Below are 21,501 nucleotides of genomic sequence, written 5' to 3'. Positions count from 1 at the left end.
CCTTCATTTTGCTAATGAAAAATTAAATGTTTAATTTCCTCAGATTTCACCAAAACACAAATTGTATATTTGTGATTAAAATTTGAAGTACTTGTAATTAAAAAATTACATATAAATGAACATGGTGATTGGTAATGTAAATGTGTTTCAAGTTACTATATTAAGACACATTTTGAATGGTGAATTTTAAATCTTCATAAGCCTTTTTTTAAAAATCCGTCAGTTAGGGCAATGTAGTTCAAAGTCTGTTTTTAATAACAAATAATATTAATCAATTTAAATCAAATTTTAATAACACAAAATTTCAACACTGTTTCTATTTGAAGACATTTTCTTATATAAATAAGTGAAAACTATAAAACAAGGGAAAGATATTCCCATGTTTTATATAGTTTGAATTGTTTACTAAGCAGGTTGTGAATGTCACTGACTTTTTTACGTGGAAAAGGCTCTTTGTCTGCTATAAAAGTATAATTTTATTTTATTTTTAAATTAACTATTTAAGTACCATAAAACCTGGCTTATGCTTTATATTATCTGTCCACAAAATTTGAAGGTAATCTATATGGGAGTTTCAGTTCCTATAGAGAATGTAAATGTTTTGGCTTTATTTAAGCAGAATTTTATGTTTAAGAATCCAGTGTTGATTGAAATATTGACAATGCATTTATATGGTATGCAAATATGCAAACTTCAGAATTGTTATTTGGTTAGGACTATACAATATCTGGATAGAAAACAAATGTAATCTATGTAGTTTTCATTACTATTTGCTGAATTTTAGATGACTCCTTAGTTTCCAGATTTCAGTGATAAAATATTCGATTTGTTTTTATAGGCAACACAATACTATCAATTAATATATAAAAGGATTGGAATAATTGATAATGAGGCATTATGAGATTTAAAATGCTATTTATTACATGCAGCATTACTAAAATGTTTGATAGACTAAATTACTTAACATTTTTAGAAAAAATTGATTTCTGACAAAAGGGGAGACCCTCTGTTTAAAATTGCACATTCTTGGAAGGCTTCTATTTATTGTGATTGTATTTATAATACAAGATATTTGATTACATGTTATACAATCACAAGATAGTTTTATACTATCACTTTCTTTTATAAATAAAGAATTTGTAATTTTTTGATGCCAAAAACGTAGGTCTTGATTGTGAAAGATTGGATAGAAGGCTACAGTTGTATGACCTACAGTAATCTATGTGCCTAGTAGTTTCATGGGAGCCCATGAAATGGGATGCGCCTAGATTATATTATCATTAGAAAAAGAATGTATTTTATGACAAAATAATCAGAATTTCAATTAATAACAACACATTTCAGTATTACAATTATTTAATCACATGTGCATAAATACATTACAGAAGTGTTATACATCTTAATAATTTAGATACAGATATTTATTTACATAATCAAAAGAACATTTTTATACATATATTGACATTTACATGTATAACAAAATTATATTATTCTTTATACATAATTATATATTTATTGAAGGATTATTTGCTTGTTTTACATATTTGGCCGAATGTTTGCATTGGTAATTTCTCTGATATGCTATTCAAACTACATGGCAAGTTCAAATATGTATCACATACACACTGTAGAATTGAAAACTCATTTGCAGCATTTGAGAATGCTTCTATAGACGAAAATATTTAAGCATGCATTGGACCTTTGAATGTATAGGAAATGGTTGTTTAACAAAAGCACTATTTTTCTTTAAATCCATGCTTTTTAAATTGAAAACTTGATCAATATCAAAGATACTATTGCAGTTACATTTCTAAACCATGTTGCAGTCTGCTACTAAGATATCTAAATTATTATAGATCTAGCGATCTAAACTTATTGTAGATCTGATTGGCAAGCAAAGGAATGTTAAAATATTGTATTTATTTTCTATTTTGTCTTACAATAAACAGTGAGTAAGATTTATTTAGGCATTTGAAATGTTGGATGAATTGTTTGGTATTGATTTAGATTTTCATTCAATGCATGATTCTGAAATATGCTGTAAATTCATTTTTTCTCCCCTTCGTTTTTTTCGAGAATATGAAGATTGCTCAGTAATTTTAATCACATAAATGAAAATTTTTATTTTATATTAAATATTTTTTAGAATATTTGCTCATACATTTGAATAAATTGCAAACACGATCAATGATTATTTCCTTGTGATTTTTACATCTTGCAAGAAGCTAATAATCTAAATGGAAAAAAAATTAACATATCCTTTTTATCAAATATCTGGACAATTATGTATTTTTTTTCAGAAAATTTCTTTTGTTTACCTGTTAACCAGGGAATTAAAAATAAAAATCACTGCTGATTTGCTATTAACTAACCTAATGAAGTTCTGAAATCATATAAAAATAAGCTTAGTCTCTTGTTTTAACCATAACCATTATGAAATGTTGACCTTTTTTTTTTTTTTCTTTTGTTCATAATCCATTTCATACCAATTTGTTCTTTTTCAAATTTAAAAATGTTATCGCTTAAAAATTAATTACTTATGTTTTTTTAATCAAAATTATACAATTTTTAGGTCATACATTTCAGAGATTTTAAAGCAGCGATGGCTGCTGTTCTTTTTAAATTCTGTGTTGTAAAACATGTTGTAAGTTTTGAATGATACTCAAACTGTTTTTTTTTTTTTTTTTTTTTTTTTTTTTAAATGCGTATTGAGTGAAGAATTACTGAGCCTATCTACATATTTCATATGGAAAAAAATAAACACAATGAATTATCACCTTGAGGCAGCAGTTTCTAAAATGCAAAATAAAAAATTTATTTGTGATAAGGACTTGAAAGGGTCTTATATTTGTGTTATTTGTTACAATTAACACATACTTATAAGTTATTTTTTCATAATTTGTTGAAATGTTTAGAAAATTATAATAAATATATAAAACAAAGTTTGAAGTTATATTAATAGAAGAATTTCTTGTAAATGAGTGGTAGACATGAAATTTATTTTCATCCTAAATTTTTCTAGCAAGAGAATTTCATATAGCATCACAAAATACACTTTTTGACTATTTTCAAAATGTACTTTGAATCTGATTGCTTTTGATTATTTTGTTCCACAAAGGCAAGTGTCGCTATCAGTCGCTGTGCCTCATTAAAATAAACATTTTTTAAAAAATAAAATAGTTTCATTTTATGCATTTTGATTTCCAGTATAGTTAGTATTCAATATAGCACATGCTAGAAATTAAATTTTGTTCTATCATCACTGTTTTAGGTGATATTAATGCATATGCACATTTTTATGACTATTTCAAGGTCATACATTCAAAGCCACAAAATTTGGGACAGTTGTTAAGAGTATAGCAATGATTTAAAATGTTTATAACCATGTTAAGTTCCATGGTTTCATACCTTTGATTACAGCAAATAATCTTATACAAAGTAATGACAAGCTATTTAATGACTATTGACTAAACCAACTAGCAATGTCATTTATTATTTTAACTGTTAACTCACCAACTGACATATTGCTAATTTTAGAACAAGCTAAGGTGCTTTCTTCAACATATTCTTCATTAGCAAAAGCTAAAACTGATGCTAAAATTTTATTTTTAAATAATATTTAATTTTGTAAGTTTTTAAAGCATATATAGTGCATGTTTGCTATTTGTGCTTGAAACCTAAGCCCAGTTAAACTTTTATTAAGATTATAATTTTCTTAAAGTTCAAGCTATTTTGAAGGCTATCAAAACCTTATTTTGTTCACAAACATTTTTGTACTGTATAACTTTTTTTTTTTGGCATGTCCAGTTTACTGTTTGACGCTATAAGTTAAATTTTTAGAAACATCTTTGCTAAGTGAGTATATGTTCCTTCATGGCCGACAAACTAGAAAATATTTTGGCACAAGTAAAATTTTCTTTAAATCAAGTTGATATATTGTCTCAAATGAAACAATAAAACCTTCATAAAGTGAAAACATGTCAAAGCAAAATTGCAAGCATAGAAAATTAATCATTTTTTAAATAAAAATATTTGTTAATTACACAAGAATTGTGATATAAATTCATAAAAGAAAAATCAAAGGATAAAAAATATTTATGTCCAAAAAAATTTGCAGAAACACAAATTAACTATCCTTATTTTTATTTTAAATATATTGAAGGATATTTCATTTGAAATAAAACCATGTGTTATCTCAAAGCAGAATTTGATTAGAAATATTTGCAATTCTTGATCACTTGGTGCATTATTTTTCCGAAATATTCTCTAAATGTCTAAAGTGAAAGATCAGAATTAGTTTATGTGCTTATTTAGAATTTAATTCGTTTTATTTAAAGATTATTAAATGGTTTCAAGTCGGAGCCGGAATAACTGAGATGAAGTAGCAAATAGACAGAAACCAGTTTTACTGACAAATAAAATGATAATTGAATAAAATTCATATTAGTAGAAATTTTAGAATAAAAATAAAATATTGGCTGAAGTTTCAAATATTGCAGAAAGTTACACCATTATTCTACACTTTGAAATAATTATAAATTTTTAAAAATAAATTCAATTAAATATAACTAAGAATTAATTAAAAGCATAACAATTGGGTATGTTATTTAAACATGAAAAGACGTAGTATGTAACAGGGCTTCTTAAATTAAATGAGATGGTGTAGTCATGATTAATTGCTAAAGATTTTTATTGCAATCAGCGAATAATCGCCAAAAATACCTCAAGACATGACATATTAATTTACTGAATGTTTGCCAATGATATGCTGTTAAACATGAAGATCTCCGTGGTACGCGTTAATACATAAGTAGCATGAAAACTTGCAAAGATTTTGCGTTTTTGATTCTGCACTGTCGGGTGCTAAAATTAGTTTGAATTTAAGTATTTCGTGAATAAACGAAATTAATTTCATTTCAGTTTATCTTTACTTATTTCTTTTTCATATATCTTTCCCAAATTGGGATAAAATTTTTAATTGCGGTATTTAAAATCTTTAAGAAGTCCTGTTTTACAACAGTCTTATGAAATTGCAATAAACTTGCATATATTTCAGTAGATATTAAAAAAGAAAACAAAACATCAAAAAAATATTGCGCTTTTTCCCTAATATTGCACTGATTTTGATTCGAATTTAACAATAAGTAACGGTTTGTAAATGATATAAATATATGCATTTTGATATCATCACTTATTTTTTTTCTACGAAGATGCGTTCGCATCCATAGTTGCTTCTACGTTGTCATTTCGCATATGAAAAGATGATTGCTTTGTAAAGGCAGTAATTTGATCAATTGACTGTCGAACCTGTAAATAATATATTTATGTATGCATTATTTTATATAAAGCAGGATACAGTTGTGAAGAGACTTTTTACACTTTTAAATTCTTTTTAATCCATCGGGAAAGCATAATTATTTACAAGCTAAGACGCGGACATTGTGCGTCCGCCACAGGCGGCACAAAGCAGAAGGGACGAAATAAATTATCCCTCGCCTTATATAACGTTAAACTTTGATAGGGAAAATATTTCTTCATAGCTCTAATATATTAATAAGATTCTGATAAGGATTTCTGACACATGTCAATCACATGTAAGGGAGACACAGGGATCTTTTAAGAAAGAATGTGCTTAATGGACATTTTTTATCCCTTCACGCCGAGCGTATGAAAGTGTTGGCGTTTAGCCGATTCAGCAATTTTATAAAGCTTCTCTTGAATTAATTAAGTAGAGAAAGTGGAATTGGATCACGAAATAAGAGAATATTTTAGAATAAGGTTACTATGGGCTAAATTAAGATAAAATCTTGGAAATTAATTAAGTTGAAATTAAAGTTTAAAATATCATATATTGCATTCAGGTATTACAAATATACTAGTATTCTTATTACTATCTTATTGGCTTTTCATTATAAACCAGCGGGAGGGGTCTCCACGAAACCTTCTCGCATGTTTTCTATGAAGACATATGAATTCCCCTCTTCCAGCGTAAAATTGTGGACCTTTGTTAAGACAATGTCTTGCATTGCACTGTCGAACAACAGACACGAAATACAGATCTTTGGAGCATTTTTACTGGATCTATTCTGCAATTATGTATTTTGAAGTCCTTTTGCTGGCCGATTAAAACCAAAATTTAGCACGAACTACAATTGTAGTCATAAGATCTCATAGCGAATAAAAAGAATTATACAAATAAAAAGAATTATTGTATAGTATATAAGTAAATAATTAATTTCCAACAAATGTAACATTAAAAATTGTTTTATTTACCATCAAGTGAAATATAGCATAGCCAATTAAATGATTAATTAATGTTCCAGTATACTATAAATAAATTAATAATTATTTGATTTATTAAGGAATGATTTGAATAATTCAGTGTTAGCATATATTGTGATCCTTATTATTTTAACATCTGGAAAGCAGAACTAAGCTCGGTAAGTTTTTTTTTTTTTTGGGGGGGGGGAGGGGTATTTTTGGAGGAAATATTTAAATACGAAGTACATATGAATATCTTTCAATATTGCCTACATACGGTCATTTAAATAAAAAAAAATACGCCGATTTTAACATGTTATTCGAAACAATCTGCTATATTATAGTATAGATTTTTACAGTGTATCATTACTTATGTATTTGAACTTTCACTCAGTTTTACCATGATGAAATCGGGTCCGAGACGGCACTATATGACATTGCCAGCATGAGAGGAGGCAGAAAAAGGCTTTAATGGTTGTGGAAAAATGCTGTTTTTTTGTGTATAAAATTATGTTGTTTTTCAGGAAAAAACCTATATAGATAAATTTAAAAAGCAAAAATATTAAATATAAATACATAAGTAAAGAAATAAAGTAAAAAGCACGACTCGAACCGAGGACCGCAACACACACGTCATTCATGTTATTCTGACCACTATATTGCACTGCCCACTCTTCGAAATGGAAAATAAGTGTACTTATTCTTTTTTAAATAAATTGTGTATGTGTAAAATCACTCCTCCCCCCTTTCCTACGAGAAAGATACAGATAAACTTAAAAAACGAAACCTTATCTAAATATAAAAATTGTTCCGAGATACACGAAAATAAATACATATACAAGAATTGCTCGTTTAAAGATACAAGATAATTCATAAAATTTACTTCATTCAAATTTATTATTTGACACACAATTAAGAACATTTCTTAAATGATCTTCCTCGCCTCATCTTTGTGGTTCTAGGCATCTCCAAAATCGGAAATCTGTCAGTTGTCTTAGTATCCAGCAGAATATAAGAAAGTTTGAACCGTATGTAAACTTCCTTCTCGAGACAGTCCGTACCATTCGATGCTTTTGAATGCTGAATACTTTGTGTTTACTTCAGCTGTAAATGCTAATATACATGTAGGTAGATGTCGTGATATAACTGAATTATTTAAAACCTTTTGTTTACACAACAGGATGTCCTATTTTCAGAGGCATCTGTAAAAATAATTTGAAAATCCTATCTGAGCGAAATTGTTTGTAGATAGGCGAAGTAGCACATGTTATGAAATCAAAACTTTTAAAGTGTTCGTCTATGAATGGTATTTAAATTTTATAAGCTAATTTAGAAACGATTAGGATCTTTGTTCATTAATTCATTTTAGTGGTTAATTCATAGGAAATGAAAAATTCAAAACCGTGAACTGATTAAATAAACCGGAGTTCCTCCTACATAGGAACTGTCGCGTTCACGATTAAATTTAAACCTCTCAACTTAACAAGTTCTAAAAAAAACCCAAACGATAATTTAAGCAAATTTTTTCAGGATTTTTTTTTTTTTTTTTTTTTGGTAAATAATTTTATTAAAATTCTTGTGTGATTGGATTTTGAAGCGTTAGGAAATAAACGTTCATAGATGGCGCTAGACAACTAGCGCGAGTGTAATTAAAAGAGTGATGTCGTTCGAATGTTTGCTCTTGGAGGAGAAGGAGTTACTGAGCAGAGTGACTCGAACGAATCTGCAATAAATTTGTTGTTAAGTTTTCTATTTGCCTATTTATTCAAAGCACTCACGAACCAGCCACGACAATTCTGTTCTTATTACTGTGAGTGTTATTTTGTCAAACAAGCAAATTTGTCTAATTCCATATCAGTCTTAGAATTAAAAGAATCTGATGTTCCAGAATTTTGGTAATTAGAGAAGTTTTATTTATAATATTTTATTGATACTAAATTCTAATGCAACAGAAACAAATATGGTTTGAAAGGATGGAAATGAACTTTCTTTGGGAATTGGAAAAGTTAAAGTTACAGTGTTGTTAATCACTTAAAAAAAAACTAAATTTAAAATTATTAATGTACAATTTCATTTCAAACCAGCCTATGCTTTAAATCTGGATATCAAGAGATCTCTAAAATAATAATAATACATTATTTTTATTCTCAAATAATCTAATACCTTTTGCGATAAGTTGATTTTCGGAAAACAAAGAAAATATGACTTTATATTCCCTAAAACTTTAATTCCATCCATTTAATAGTTTTATCCACAACAAACAAAAAATAATAATTCATGACTTCTTACAAACTTTTAAAATCTTATTTTTAAAAAAAAACTTCCTTGAACTTACATATTAGTTAATATTTTATTTGTTAGAACAATGGTAATGATATTTGAAATTTTGAGTATAACGAGCTAAAATGTCTTTTGAAATATTTTAAGAATTTGAGAAAAAAAAAATAGAGACTTTTTCTACCCTGGACTTTTTCATAAACTAATCCAAAACATTGCACATTTTATGTTTAGCTTAATAGTACTGTTATTAAAGCAAGCATGCATTTTGGAATTTTCCCCTTCGACTAATCGAGTCCAAACTTGATATAAATTACCATAAATAAGATTTGGATGTCAAGACTACATACTGAATTTCATCCATCTAGCATAGTGGATTCTTAAATTATTACACATGCATGCATCCAAAGAAACGAATTAGAAAGACAATCAACGAATTAATGCATTTGGTCAAATTTTTATATAAATCTATGATTTTAACCGAATGCTTCTTTAATGTTTAATACGAAAATAATTCCTCCATACCAAAGGAAGTATTTTCGCACCTATTTTACTTTTTAAATTCAAGCAATAGCTTCATTTTTGCATTATCGATATTCCAAGTTTTAAATATAATATTTCAAGTAATCGCGTTGCACTTGGCCCCATGCGCTGATTAATTTGTGAAGGGAGAAAAAAAGTGTTTATTCGAAATTTATTTTATTATTTAAGTGTTTCTATGCGAAAATTTCGAAATGTTGGCACTGCAACCTCAACCGTGAGAATTCAAATGTTTTAAATCATCACAATCTCGAGCACGTATTTTCAAACAACAATTTCTGAAAATCGCTTTCGATTGATTGGATAAGCAGTCAGGGGTTCAAATATGGGGGTAGTTTTCTTATGATTACCTTGTACACACACACACACATTTATTTTTATTATAAGTAGTGATAAGATTTGAACTTCATAGATATAAAATGGAATCTTCTTCCTTAAATTTCAACAATGAACTAAAAATGCGATATTAAGTATTTGATGAGACAGTGAAAACAGTTGGAATTTCAATTCAATAATGTAATGTTTTGTCAAACATAAGGGAAAAAATATTTTTAAAAAATTCTAAAGTATAGGAAAAATTTGTGGAATAATAAAACTAATATATTTAAAATACTGTAAAAATTGATGATATTTTGATATTTTAGAAAGTTATCGAAGAGAAATGCCAAAATTTCATTTAATTTCCTACTAGTTAAATTTTTAAAAAAAACAGCTTCGAAGTGCACATTCTTACTTTCCAAAGTATATTTGTGCCAAATTTGGTTTCAGTTTTATTAATAATTTAAAAGAAACAGTGGAAGAATTACCTGTCCCAAATCATTCAGTCGATTTTTCAGCGTTGTAGTTATTCTTTGAATTTCTTCTTCGACCGCTTCCTGTTGTTGCTTCAATATTTCTAAATATCTCGATATCCTCAAGGGAAAAAAATAAAGAAAAAGATGATATATCACCATTCTTATTATTGTAATTTTATAGAGAAAAAATGCTTCAAATATAAATTGACAATGACTTTTATATCAATCAAAGTACTAATCGAAAACAAGGTCCTTGGAAAAATTATGGATTTTAAAATTATTTACAGCGATTTAGAATGTTGGGAAAGTTTTTTTGAATATGAATCTAATTTTTCTGGTGTTTTATGCTCTGAAAACTGTTACCTTTGTCCTGGTTTCGAGGTCCAGCTGTCATCGATGGCGTTTTTGCTGTAGAGGAATGATACTCTGTAGACTAGTACGGTTGCCAACAAAAAAAGTAAAACCAATCTAAAAAGGAAAAAAAAGGATAAGTAAGTGCATACAGAAATATAATGCAGTCTCAAATGCGTCAATGGTAGTTATTTCACTACAGTCATATATAAAATCGACAATGAATTTCACCAAAACAACTTTTAGAAATACATTTTATTACTACTTAAAATTTATAATTGATGTAGATTCTTTCATTTCTTATTTTAATTATTTTCCTATGATCCGTTTTTTCCCTTCAGTATTTCAGAATACACAGATATTATTCATTCTCAAATTTAACTACTAAGTAGCGTCTTTTGGATAGAATAAAGATTTAACGTTATCAGTCGCTTATCCGATAATTAAGTTCCTACAATATTAAGACATAATATTGTTATTGAAAATTTACAAGTCCACAAAATTCAAAGATCTAGCAAACCAGCAATTGCATTTAAAATTGATGAAAAATTAAAAATTGATGTAAAATCTGCCAGTTAGTGGAATGTACGTATTTTAATCTGTCTGTAAATATGTCAAAATGATAATTCAAAAACGCTAGAAGCTAAATGAATAGCATTTAGAAAATGATTTTTTTATCAGAATTATAGACCTATATCAAATTTTGAATCAGATATATTAATGAAAAAAAGATTTGTGTAGCATTTGTATGTGTAAGGCTCTATGCTTCAAGAATACAACAAACTTAATAGTTGAATATTGATTTGTCATGATGACATCGAAAATTCAGAATTGTTTCTAAATTTGTCAACAAGAAAAAGCGCATTTTAATGTGAGTTTTACTATTTTTTCTACCATACTGTAAATTTACATAGAACAACATATTTTTTTAAGATCTTTGAGTAGCAAAGAATTTTTATTTAATAGCTTTAAGATCTCAAAAATTTGTTTTTAAAATGATTATAATGTGTTTTATATTGAATCAAATCTTTAAGATCTTAAGAATGTTTAATTTCGGAAATTTTAAGTGTATATAAATTATTATATTTGAAATGAACATGAAAATTGGTAAAGCTGGTTGTATTGATTAAAGAATTTTTTTAAAAAAGTTCGATTCTTCTATCCTTGTACTTCTTTTAAAATTTGTTCATTACTATGTAGCAGAGATAGGATAAATCCTCAAAATAACGTACTTAATATCATAGCAACGTGCTCGTGCATAAACACAGTAAATAAAATAATAAAAGATAGTTCAACGAGATATATTTAAAAATATTATTAAAAATAGAAAAAAAGTACATTTTTTTTTTTTAATTTTAAAGTCGAACAAATCGCTTTAAATGGTGTTTTGCATATGCAATTATAGGTACAGAAGTTATTGAGAAAAACATTCAAATTTCGAATATTTTTTTTAATTAAAGGTATAATTAAAATATTTTAAAAATCCTTTCTTGAAGGACGTTTGCTATCCAAGAAGTAACTAAGTGCTAAATGTGCATCCTGTAATGTGTTTAGGGCGATTTTTGCTTCATGCAGTTTATAGATAGTATACTAGCCTATAGATAATATAATATTAAATCTTTCATTATTTATAGAAGAAAATAACATTAAATACTTTTGAACTATAAATTTGTCTTTAAAGAATTATAGATATAAGAGAAAAAATTTTACAAACATTTTTACACTAAATTTATTTACGCATTCATTTATTTTCCTTCAAATGAAAATATTTAACGCATTTATTTGATTAATAAATCATCACGGAGTATTTTTTATTAATGACCTGCAGTAATACACTAGCGTGTTGTTTTTTAGCTTTATACAGCTAAAAAATAATAGCGAGACGATATTCATGAGCATATATTTAAATTTAACTGTTAAAATATTTTTTTATTAAATACAATACAGCATGTGTGTAAATTGCAAAAATTTAAATAATAAAAAGTTCAAAATCATCGACTTACAAAAGTGTTGCTGCCAGCAGAATCAAAGTACTCTTGGGAAGAAAGCTGTAAAGAAAAAAGGAAATCTTTTTTTAAAAAAAGTAATTTCTAATTCAGTTTATTTATAAATGTATTAAGAAATAATTTCTTTCTATAAAAACGATTTTTATGTATGAGCACATTTACCATACGATTTTAATGTCTATTATCATTCGTCTTATTATTATCTAATAATTGATTGAATTTTTCTAATTATAAACTTAAAAACACTGCAGTGAGATATAATTGTTTTTCAAAAACTTTGCAAAAAATATTATTTAAAAAAATTAAAGGAGATTCAAATCTCTTGCACGAAATATTGTACCTTGATAACATTTCCGATCCCATTCGTCTATCTTTATTTTATTTTTAAAATGTATTCTTAATTATATACCAGCGATTATGTGTAGACAAAAAATGTATTTAATACTTTCGGCACAATACATGAATATAAATCCACTTACTAAAATAATGCAAAATATTTTAGAAAATTGCTTGTTTTCAAAACAATTTTTTTATATAAATGGGCAATTTGCCAAACGATTTTAATGTCTATTATCAGTCGTCATATAATTATCTAATAATTGATTGAATTTCTCTAATTATGAACTTAACACTACTACAGAAATATATAATTTCTCTAATTATGAACTTAACACTACTACAGCGATATACAATTGTTTTTGCAAATCAATCAAAAAATTTTCTTTAAGAAATTAAAAGAGATTTGAATCTTTAGTACGAAATATTATATCTTGATAACGTTCCCATTCGTCTATTTTTATTTTTTTTTTTTTAATTTGTTCTAAATTATATATTAGCGATAATACGCACATAAAAGATGTATTTAATATCAACGGCACAACACATGAATATAAATCCACTAACTAAAACAATGCAAAATATTGTAATAAATTAGTTCCAAAAATTTATTTAAACAATTTTAAAAATCGTAAGAAAAAAATTAATATTACCGAGAAGCATATTTATCTGGATTGTAAAGTGATGTAAAATTGATTTTGTTTGTACGACGATATGCTGCCAAATTATTAATGTAAAAAACTTTGATTAATTTTTAGTTAAAAAATAATTAAAATTTTGAAAAACCCTTTTATATTGAGCACTTACTACCCAACATGTAAGTACATGCCAAACAGATTCAGCAATTTTTTCTGCAAAGTATTTTGAATGATTTTTGCGCGACGTAGTACAGCAAGATATTAATAAATTCATGATGTTAAAATTTGTAATGGTGAATTTAAAAGATATTTTATTAGAATACCAACCGCAGTATCCACAATTTTTAATTGTTCGTTAGAAAAAACAAAAATCATATTCTTTTATGCCTAACAGAATTCGAATTCTTACACACAATCCTCTAGGAATTTTTAAGAACATCAAATCTAATCTATATTAATTAATTGCTATTTTAAAACTTTGGGGTAAGTAACAATTTTAATTTCACCATTTGGGACAAAATAATGTAATAAAAACTGACAAACGTATCAAGAAAGTAAAAACTTTGTTAATAAACTAAAATTTAAAAAACAATTAAAAAAAGGGAAGAAATGAAGAAAGGAAGTTTATAAATAAATTAGTCATATTAAAAATTTTAAAAGTGTCAAAATATGAGATAAAACCAGGCCAAACAGTAAAAGAGAAATTGCATGAGTTTTAAAAGGCAATGTTTTATCGCATATTAAAATTTTTTTACTTATACTCAAGCGTTACTTTTACTTGAATTTTTTTACGAGTTACTAAAAGTAAAAATAAAAATATCTGTAGAAAGCAATTTAATTATTTTTTTAATATTGGCAGAAGTGCGCGATTGATATATGTGATTAAACAGAGAATTTAGTTCAACATTTCGACAAAAAATGCAAATTATTATTATATTTATATTAACTTTGAAAAATTTATAAAATACAGTGAAAAACAGTTCAATAATCAAATCAACATCATTATAAAGCCTATTATTACTTTCTTCTGTAAGTAGTATACAGAAAATATAGTAATTTAAAAAAAAAAAAATTCGGACTCGAGATTTTGGCAATCTCAATGTTTTAGACCTTGAGTTCTAAAAACACATTTTTGGAAAATATCTGTCTGTCTGTTTGTGACAAAGATAACTCGAAAACGTTCTGCGCAAGACAGATAAAACTTGGTTTGCGGTCTTTATATCAAATTTATAGATTTCTATCAGATTATGAGTAAAATCCGTGCAGAGGAAGTCTGTCTGTACGGCTATTCAAATATAAATTAACAAGATAACCACAAAACGAAGAAAGCTAGCCACATAAAATTCTGTACAAAGAATTAACACCCATAGTCTATACAAAAATCGAATTTTGAGCCAAATCGTACAAGGAGTTGATTGTCTGTCGCTCTGTTTTTTTTTTTCAGAAATACGTAAATGCGATTACTCAAAAACGGAATTATTAAATACAACGAATTTATTTATGGGGTTTTGAGGTTACAATTGTAGTTTGGGGTCAAATTTTGGTTTCAATCACGTTTGGTTAAGAAAAAAAAAGTTTCAAAAGTTGTTGTTAAAAAAAGAACATGTCTAAAACACAAATTCGATTTTTGGTTGCTATTAACCGCATGCCAGGGATTAATTCCCAAATAACACGCCAAGGATGACACGATAGATTCCGAATAAATATTAAATTCAAGTCAAAGGTTAATATTTCATAACTGTTATACGTCAATGCTATGCAAGGCGTTCTCTCGAGGTAATATCTTTATTGCCAGAAAGTTTTGAGGTGAAAACTCCCATTGGTTTGAGTTATAAGATGATGCAAAAAATATTTTTTGTGCGATAATTTGTTCAGAAATGAAGGTAGACAAACATAATTTTCTCCCCCCCCCCTTATTTCATCCTCTTAAGTAAGCTGTAAAAACTTTTTATTAGAATAGTTAATGCTTTTTAATGCTAAGGAACATATGCACCAATATATATATATGTATATATAACCTGTGATTATATATAATTACCTGTAATTATACGTAACCATTAATTTATTACCTTTCCCGAACATATATACATATAGTTAAAAAGATTAAAATCTAGCTTAATTTTTCATAAAAAATTATTTCTAGTTTTTCGTAGCGGATCTCAAACTCGTAAAATGATGGTTCAGTGGCGACCTCATAATCACATAAAACTTAGTATTGGAATGCATTGAATTCGTTAACTTAGTTGCTTTTTTTCTCCATAAAACTATAAAATTGGCTTTCTATGCATTTAAAAAAATGCAAATGTTCATATTAAAAGTTGTTATTTTTATCTTTGCTTATAACACTTGTAAAGCACACAGAGAAAAAAGGTTAAGGCGTCTTTTTTAATTACTACTTTTACCACTACTGACCTCTGCTATTAATATCTCCATTCGATGCCAAGATTGTGTTCTATCTATATTAAATATGTCAAGGGGTTAAAAACAAAAGGAAAAGGAAACAGACTTCACTTCCGCAGGCTAGGATTAGGTTCTACTGTAACCATTCCCACTCGTTATTTACTCCACTGTAATAATATTCCACATGCCATCATTGAAATGAAAAAAATTTGCGAACTCCAAGTGCATTTATAATTAAGTAAATAAGGCGACAGAATAAAGTTTTTTTGAAATAAAAGGAAATTTGAACTTCGAGTTTGAAATATCATGGTAGGATTATTAGTTTAAAATTTCGCGTTCGTTTAAATCAAAACTGATTTATGAAAATCTTGAATGATTGAGTGAGCGATGCCAGATGTATTCTTTTAAAGAATCACTAAATCTAACAATTGTATCAGTTATTAAAAATCACAAAACAAACATTCAAGAACAATTGCATTCTGATTTTAAATGTTGTATAAATATTTGCAAGACAATTATTCCAATATTTAAAAAGTTAGATATTGCAATGGGCAACATGGAAGTAAAACGTAACAAAGTCTAAATAGTTAATATGTGACATTTTCAATTAATAATTTCAAATATTTGTTACATATCATAATGTAAATATTACTTATAATTTACAATATATGCGTGGTTTATTTTCTTGCTGGAAAAAAAAGACATTTCTAAATTCTTGGCTATTTTAGTTTATACTGTGTGTGTAATGAAAAAAAGTTTAAACTAGCAAAAAAATTTTTTTAATTAATCGCTAGAAAATTTTGACTTAAATCTTTCTTATCTTTTACAGCATTTGAAAAAACATTTTTGGAAACACCTCTTGAATAATATGACCTTTCGCTGCCAACAACAACAACAACAAAAAATCAATTTCAGTTTTATTTGTATATTTTTTTCCCTATCATTATTTATAAAGAAGTTATAGTTACTTGTGATTGATGCAATTGTTTTAACTCTATATCTCACTTTTTGTTAACAATTATAAATTATCTAACATTGTCTGTACAGTTATCTATTATAAATTATCTACATTGTCACAGAAAATCTTTAACATAGATACATAAATAATGCATCTATGTTAAAGATTTTCGATGATAAATTATCACTTTCGGTTTCGATTAAAAGAAAAGAAGGATTTGTATGTCACGCGAGTTCTACTGATATTTTCTGCCATTTCAAAATATTGAATTTTCAGAAGTCATCTTAACAATCACGATTAGATTATTGATTTTATGTTATGCAAACAACAACGTTTCAAATATTTATCTTCTGGGAAGTTCCCTGACTTATCAATGTTTTAAATTGCAAAATACTTTTTTACTAAAATATTTTAGACTTTGATTCCGAAACAACAATGATAGAAAACAGTTTCCGTTCGATATTGCTTAGTGTTTATTTGGGAAGAAAAACATATACGAAGAAAGTATCATCATTTATAATACATTTTTTAAATGTGTTTAAATGTTAAATTTTATTATTTATTTGTAAATCTTTACAGGAGAAATTTGAAATGATGTTTAATTGAATTCAACATAATTTAGCTTTACAATCTTCCAAAATGGAATTCTTTAAGGCATTGCTTTTATATCTCAGAAATTATACATTTCTAAATGATTTAAATCTAAAAAAATAAAAAGCAACTATCATTATTATCTAATTGTTATTATAGAAGTTCGATGTGAAAACTGAAAAGAAATAGATGCTCATATGGAGATATAGTTTGCAGAGCCTAGTACTGATCCAGATGTATTTACCATGTGATTCCATTGAAATGGGACACCATGAGTATATAGGTAGGAAGCTGTTAATTAATTTTTTCTTCTCTTCGGGGAGGGTGTTATAAAAAAGGTCTGGGATCAAGTTACCTCCCTTCCAATGACGAGACCCATTTCCTGTGGTAGAGGTTTAGCCTTGACTTTTGATGACTCTAATGAGATCACTTTCAGTTCCTTTGTTATTACGTCAACGATTATTATTCAATTAAATCGCGGATGCATATACGCCTGATTTCTATTAATTAATATAACAACGCAAACCACTACATTCGAATTTTGGAAGCCTATATTTCGCACCGTTTCACCTAAAATGAAAATCTCTATATTGTAATACAAATTTAAAACTAAAGTGATTTTATTCATTCATTAAACCTGATACATAAAAATCAAAATACACAACAAATATTTACTTATCATTAACTATTTGGACACTTAACCATTTTTAATAATATTTTATTAATACTAAAAACAAAGACGGAAACGTTTACTTAGAATTTATTTGCCGTTATGAATATTCACATTTTAAAAATGCATTTGAAAGACTAATTTAATTGAAAACATATTTTATAATCAAATGATTATAAATTTTTTCCTATTTATTAAGCCGTTGCTGAATCTAGTCGAGCGTTGTGCAAAATTCCGGCAAATATTTTTTTTTCAAAATAAACAATAATTTTTGTATATATTAGATAAAAATAAATAAAACAAATTTTAAAAAAAGGAAAAACTTATTGAATAAACTTTAATAAATATGATACTCATAGAAATGGAGAAGAATCCTTATAATTTTTTTTTTCGAATTCTGGAATTCAATTGCGCATTGCTACCTTCCCTTCCTTTTCCAGATTGACTTTCGCGCGATATTTTAGCTTTATAAAAGCAATAAATAGTAATTTAAGTTAGCACTATTAAAAAAATCAAATTAAAATTCTCTGAACTTTTATAGCACTTATGAAAATTATTATAATTATTATGATGTATGCAAATCATATATTACTTAGTGCTACTGTGAAGAAATCGAGATTCATTTCTGTCAATTACTGCTTTGGTGTATAGTACATTTTTAAAAACAGAAGTTTGTAAACCTGTCCTACTTCTAGTTTAAATTTCAACAGTGAAATTCTCATTTTATTCTGAAAGAATTTGCATTTAACTGATACACAGTAATAACTAAATAATTAATTTGTATTTAACATGATCCAGCATCAACAGAGAGCCTTTCTTACCTGCTGTTAGCTACTGTGTGGACGTTACCTTCTACCCTGGTAAAGCAATCTGTGAACGTCGCCGGAGCTAGAGAATAAAATAGAAAAAAAAATATTATTTAAAAATTATATTTTTTAATTTTTATTATACTATTGGATCAGAAATATAATTTTGAAGAAAAATTTTTAGCAGTAAGATTTTTATGCATAAAGAAGATAACGCAGAACAAACGTATTAATAAAATCTTTCACAATGCCATTTCCCTTTTAGATTCTTTAATGTTTTTAATAAAAAACTAGTTGAAAACGGGCTCTTGACTCAAACAGTGATATAAAATTTAACGCACAAATTAGATGTAGTAAACAACAACAAGAAAACAAAAACTACTAAAATCACATAGGCGAATAATGGCAGAATTGCCAGCCTGATTAACTAGAAGCCTCTATTCGCCAATGCTGATCATTAAAAGTTCCAGCCAATTAATATTTAAATGACTAGAATATCATGCAAAAGTATACGAATGCTGAGACTGTGGGATTGCTGGCCTGGTTGTAAACAACCGTACCGCCATTACTTAGTGTTCGAGAATTTTCGAAAGGGCTCGCCAATCCATGTGCTTCCTTTGTGAAATGAAAATAGCCATTAATTTTAAGAGTTTGAATAATTATTGTGAAATTAATGCACTGTCCATGCATATATATCATTAGGTAAACAGCTTTCACTCATCATGGATCACCTCTGAATCTGCTTGTATTCTCTATTTTCTCCTTGTGACGTTTCTGTTTCGTTTTCTATGTGAATCCGATTTCTTTTTGTGTTTTAACTGTTTGTGCATTGAGTTTTATACCAGCCGTTCGGAACTTTAATGGGAATTTCTTTAAAAAATATTTTATTGCAACAAATCGAGTTACTATTTATTATCATGAGTTAAAACTTCGTTATTTATTTCCGACTTTAGAGATGGTACTATAATTCCTCGAAAAAAAATCTGAACACTAAAATAGTTTCACCCAAAATATGGCACAGTTTGGAAAACATAAAAGAATTTTCTTTTACAGTTTTCATTATTAATATTAAGAGACTCAGATCACGAAAATAGTAGAAAGAATAATAATAAGCAGTCGTTATAAGCAGAAATGAAATTCCGGTAAGTATAAATTAAAAATAAGTATAATGTGCACGCCTGACTTTTATCAAATTTTTTCTAGGCGGATATGTCCTAATTTTCAAATAATATGAATACTGAGAACAAATAAGAATTTAAATGGATTCTAGCATGCACATTGCAAAATGATTCCAATTTCTTACACTTCTATTTGTACAAGCAATATTATCACAACCAATCTGATGAAATAACTGCACCGATTCTCGGAATCATGGCTATTTAACAACAAGTCGAGGCAACGAATGCGAATATTTTAATTTCTTTCGTGTTTTAGACAGAACAGAAATAACTATCTTATTTTTTAATGTCATCATAGCAATTATTTTATTTCTTGTTCTTCTAATGACAGCGAATTTATTATTTTATTTTTCGTTTCTTATTATTTTGCATCGCATCGAATGTGCATCGTTATTTATTCTTATTTCTGTGATAAGATAAAATGAACCGATATTGTTCTTACTGAACATTGGGATGCAAGGCTAAGGAACATGATGTCTTTTCTCGTCAAGTATTTCAATACTTTCTGAAAATTCGTAACGAGTTGGAATTACAACATTTGGCGAAAAAATGCTATTTTAATTATACTTCGGCGACTTATCGTTGTCACTGTTATGGCGGCTGTTAGGCCTAATTGTAGCGGTATGCCAGCAAGTAATAAATTCGTCGATGGTGAACAATTCGAGAATAATGGACTTAATCCATATTAATTATGAAAAATAAATTTATTACTATCAATACTCATAATAAAGGATCAACAATTACCAGGAAAGTAAAAGCACGTCTACTCTGTATGAGTAGAACTGGTAAAGTGAAGTAATTTTTAACAGGATATGGGGGAGACACTATACATTGAAACAGGAAGTGGCAGGTGGTACAAACATCCCGGCCCCCGTTGAAATACTAATTTCAACAGATAAATGAATACAAATCATACATGTTAAATCAAATGAAATATAAGCAAAAAAACTAACAATTAAATGCAAATACACTAATATACATCTAATACAAGAATGGTAATTACTAATTAGCACATTTTTTTATACAGTAGGTAAAATACAGATATCTCTGATATTTCTTTTAATTATTTTTTATCAGGAAGTTTAATATTCACAACTCTAATTTTTATTATCTTTTCCAGGAAAAATGTCTGTACTTCTACCTGTGATCCATTTGGTACCTGGAAGTGATTCATTTTTAACTAAAACAAGAGTGCCTATTTCAACATTATTTTTGTTAAATTTCCATTTGCTTCTTTCTTGTAAATTATTTAGGTAATGAATGATTGGGAATCAAGATCAGACACAAATTCCAAATGGATCGCTTTCGTAACCATGCGTACAAATATGCAGACAAATTTTATTTAGTGCTCCTTTACGCTGGTTTTTGTATTTTACCAAGAATGGACCACAGAAATCTACTCCGCAGGTAAAAGGAGTTACCCATTCTTTAGGCAAATTACCCATTAATTGTTTGATATCATAGGTTTATTTTTAAAACAAATTATACAATCGTGAACAATTTTGCGTGTTAGATTTCTACCATTAAGTGGCCTATACATGGTACAGCAAATTGTTAGAGCCAACATGACAGTATTTATTATGATAATATCTTATAATCATTAAAGTTATAGCATTATTACTTGGTAACACTATAGGACATTTTTCATTGAAAAACAAAGTGGAGTTTTGTAATGTGCCTCCAACACGAATAATA

General features: G+C 27.3%; 1 protein-coding gene across 5 annotated transcripts in view; it reads right to left on the bottom strand.

Annotated features, from left to right (window-relative positions):
- Positions 1–3,784: 3,784 nt before the first annotated feature.
- Positions 3,785–21,501, bottom strand: part of LOC129987949 (uncharacterized) — a 109,743-nt gene continuing 92,026 nt past the window's right edge. For all 5 annotated transcript variants that reach the window (XM_056095967.1, XM_056095966.1, XM_056095965.1 and 2 more), the window contains 5 exons: positions 18,644–18,710; positions 12,227–12,271; positions 10,236–10,340; positions 9,885–9,990; positions 3,785–5,307 (listed from right to left, as the gene is read on the bottom strand). In XM_056095967.1, the coding sequence (XP_055951942.1) occupies positions 5,203–5,307; positions 9,885–9,990; positions 10,236–10,340; positions 12,227–12,271; positions 18,644–18,710 (428 nt within the window). In that variant the 3' untranslated portion in view covers positions 3,785–5,202. The remainder of the gene's footprint in view (positions 5,308–9,884; positions 9,991–10,235; positions 10,341–12,226; positions 12,272–18,643; positions 18,711–21,501) is intronic.

Source organism: Argiope bruennichi, chromosome 10 (assembly GCF_947563725.1).
Source record: "Argiope bruennichi chromosome 10, qqArgBrue1.1, whole genome shotgun sequence".
NCBI classification, from domain to species: domain Eukaryota; kingdom Metazoa; phylum Arthropoda; class Arachnida; order Araneae; family Araneidae; genus Argiope; species Argiope bruennichi.
Note: the sequence above shows the minus strand (reverse complement) of the source record. Positions and strands in the feature narration are given on the sequence as shown.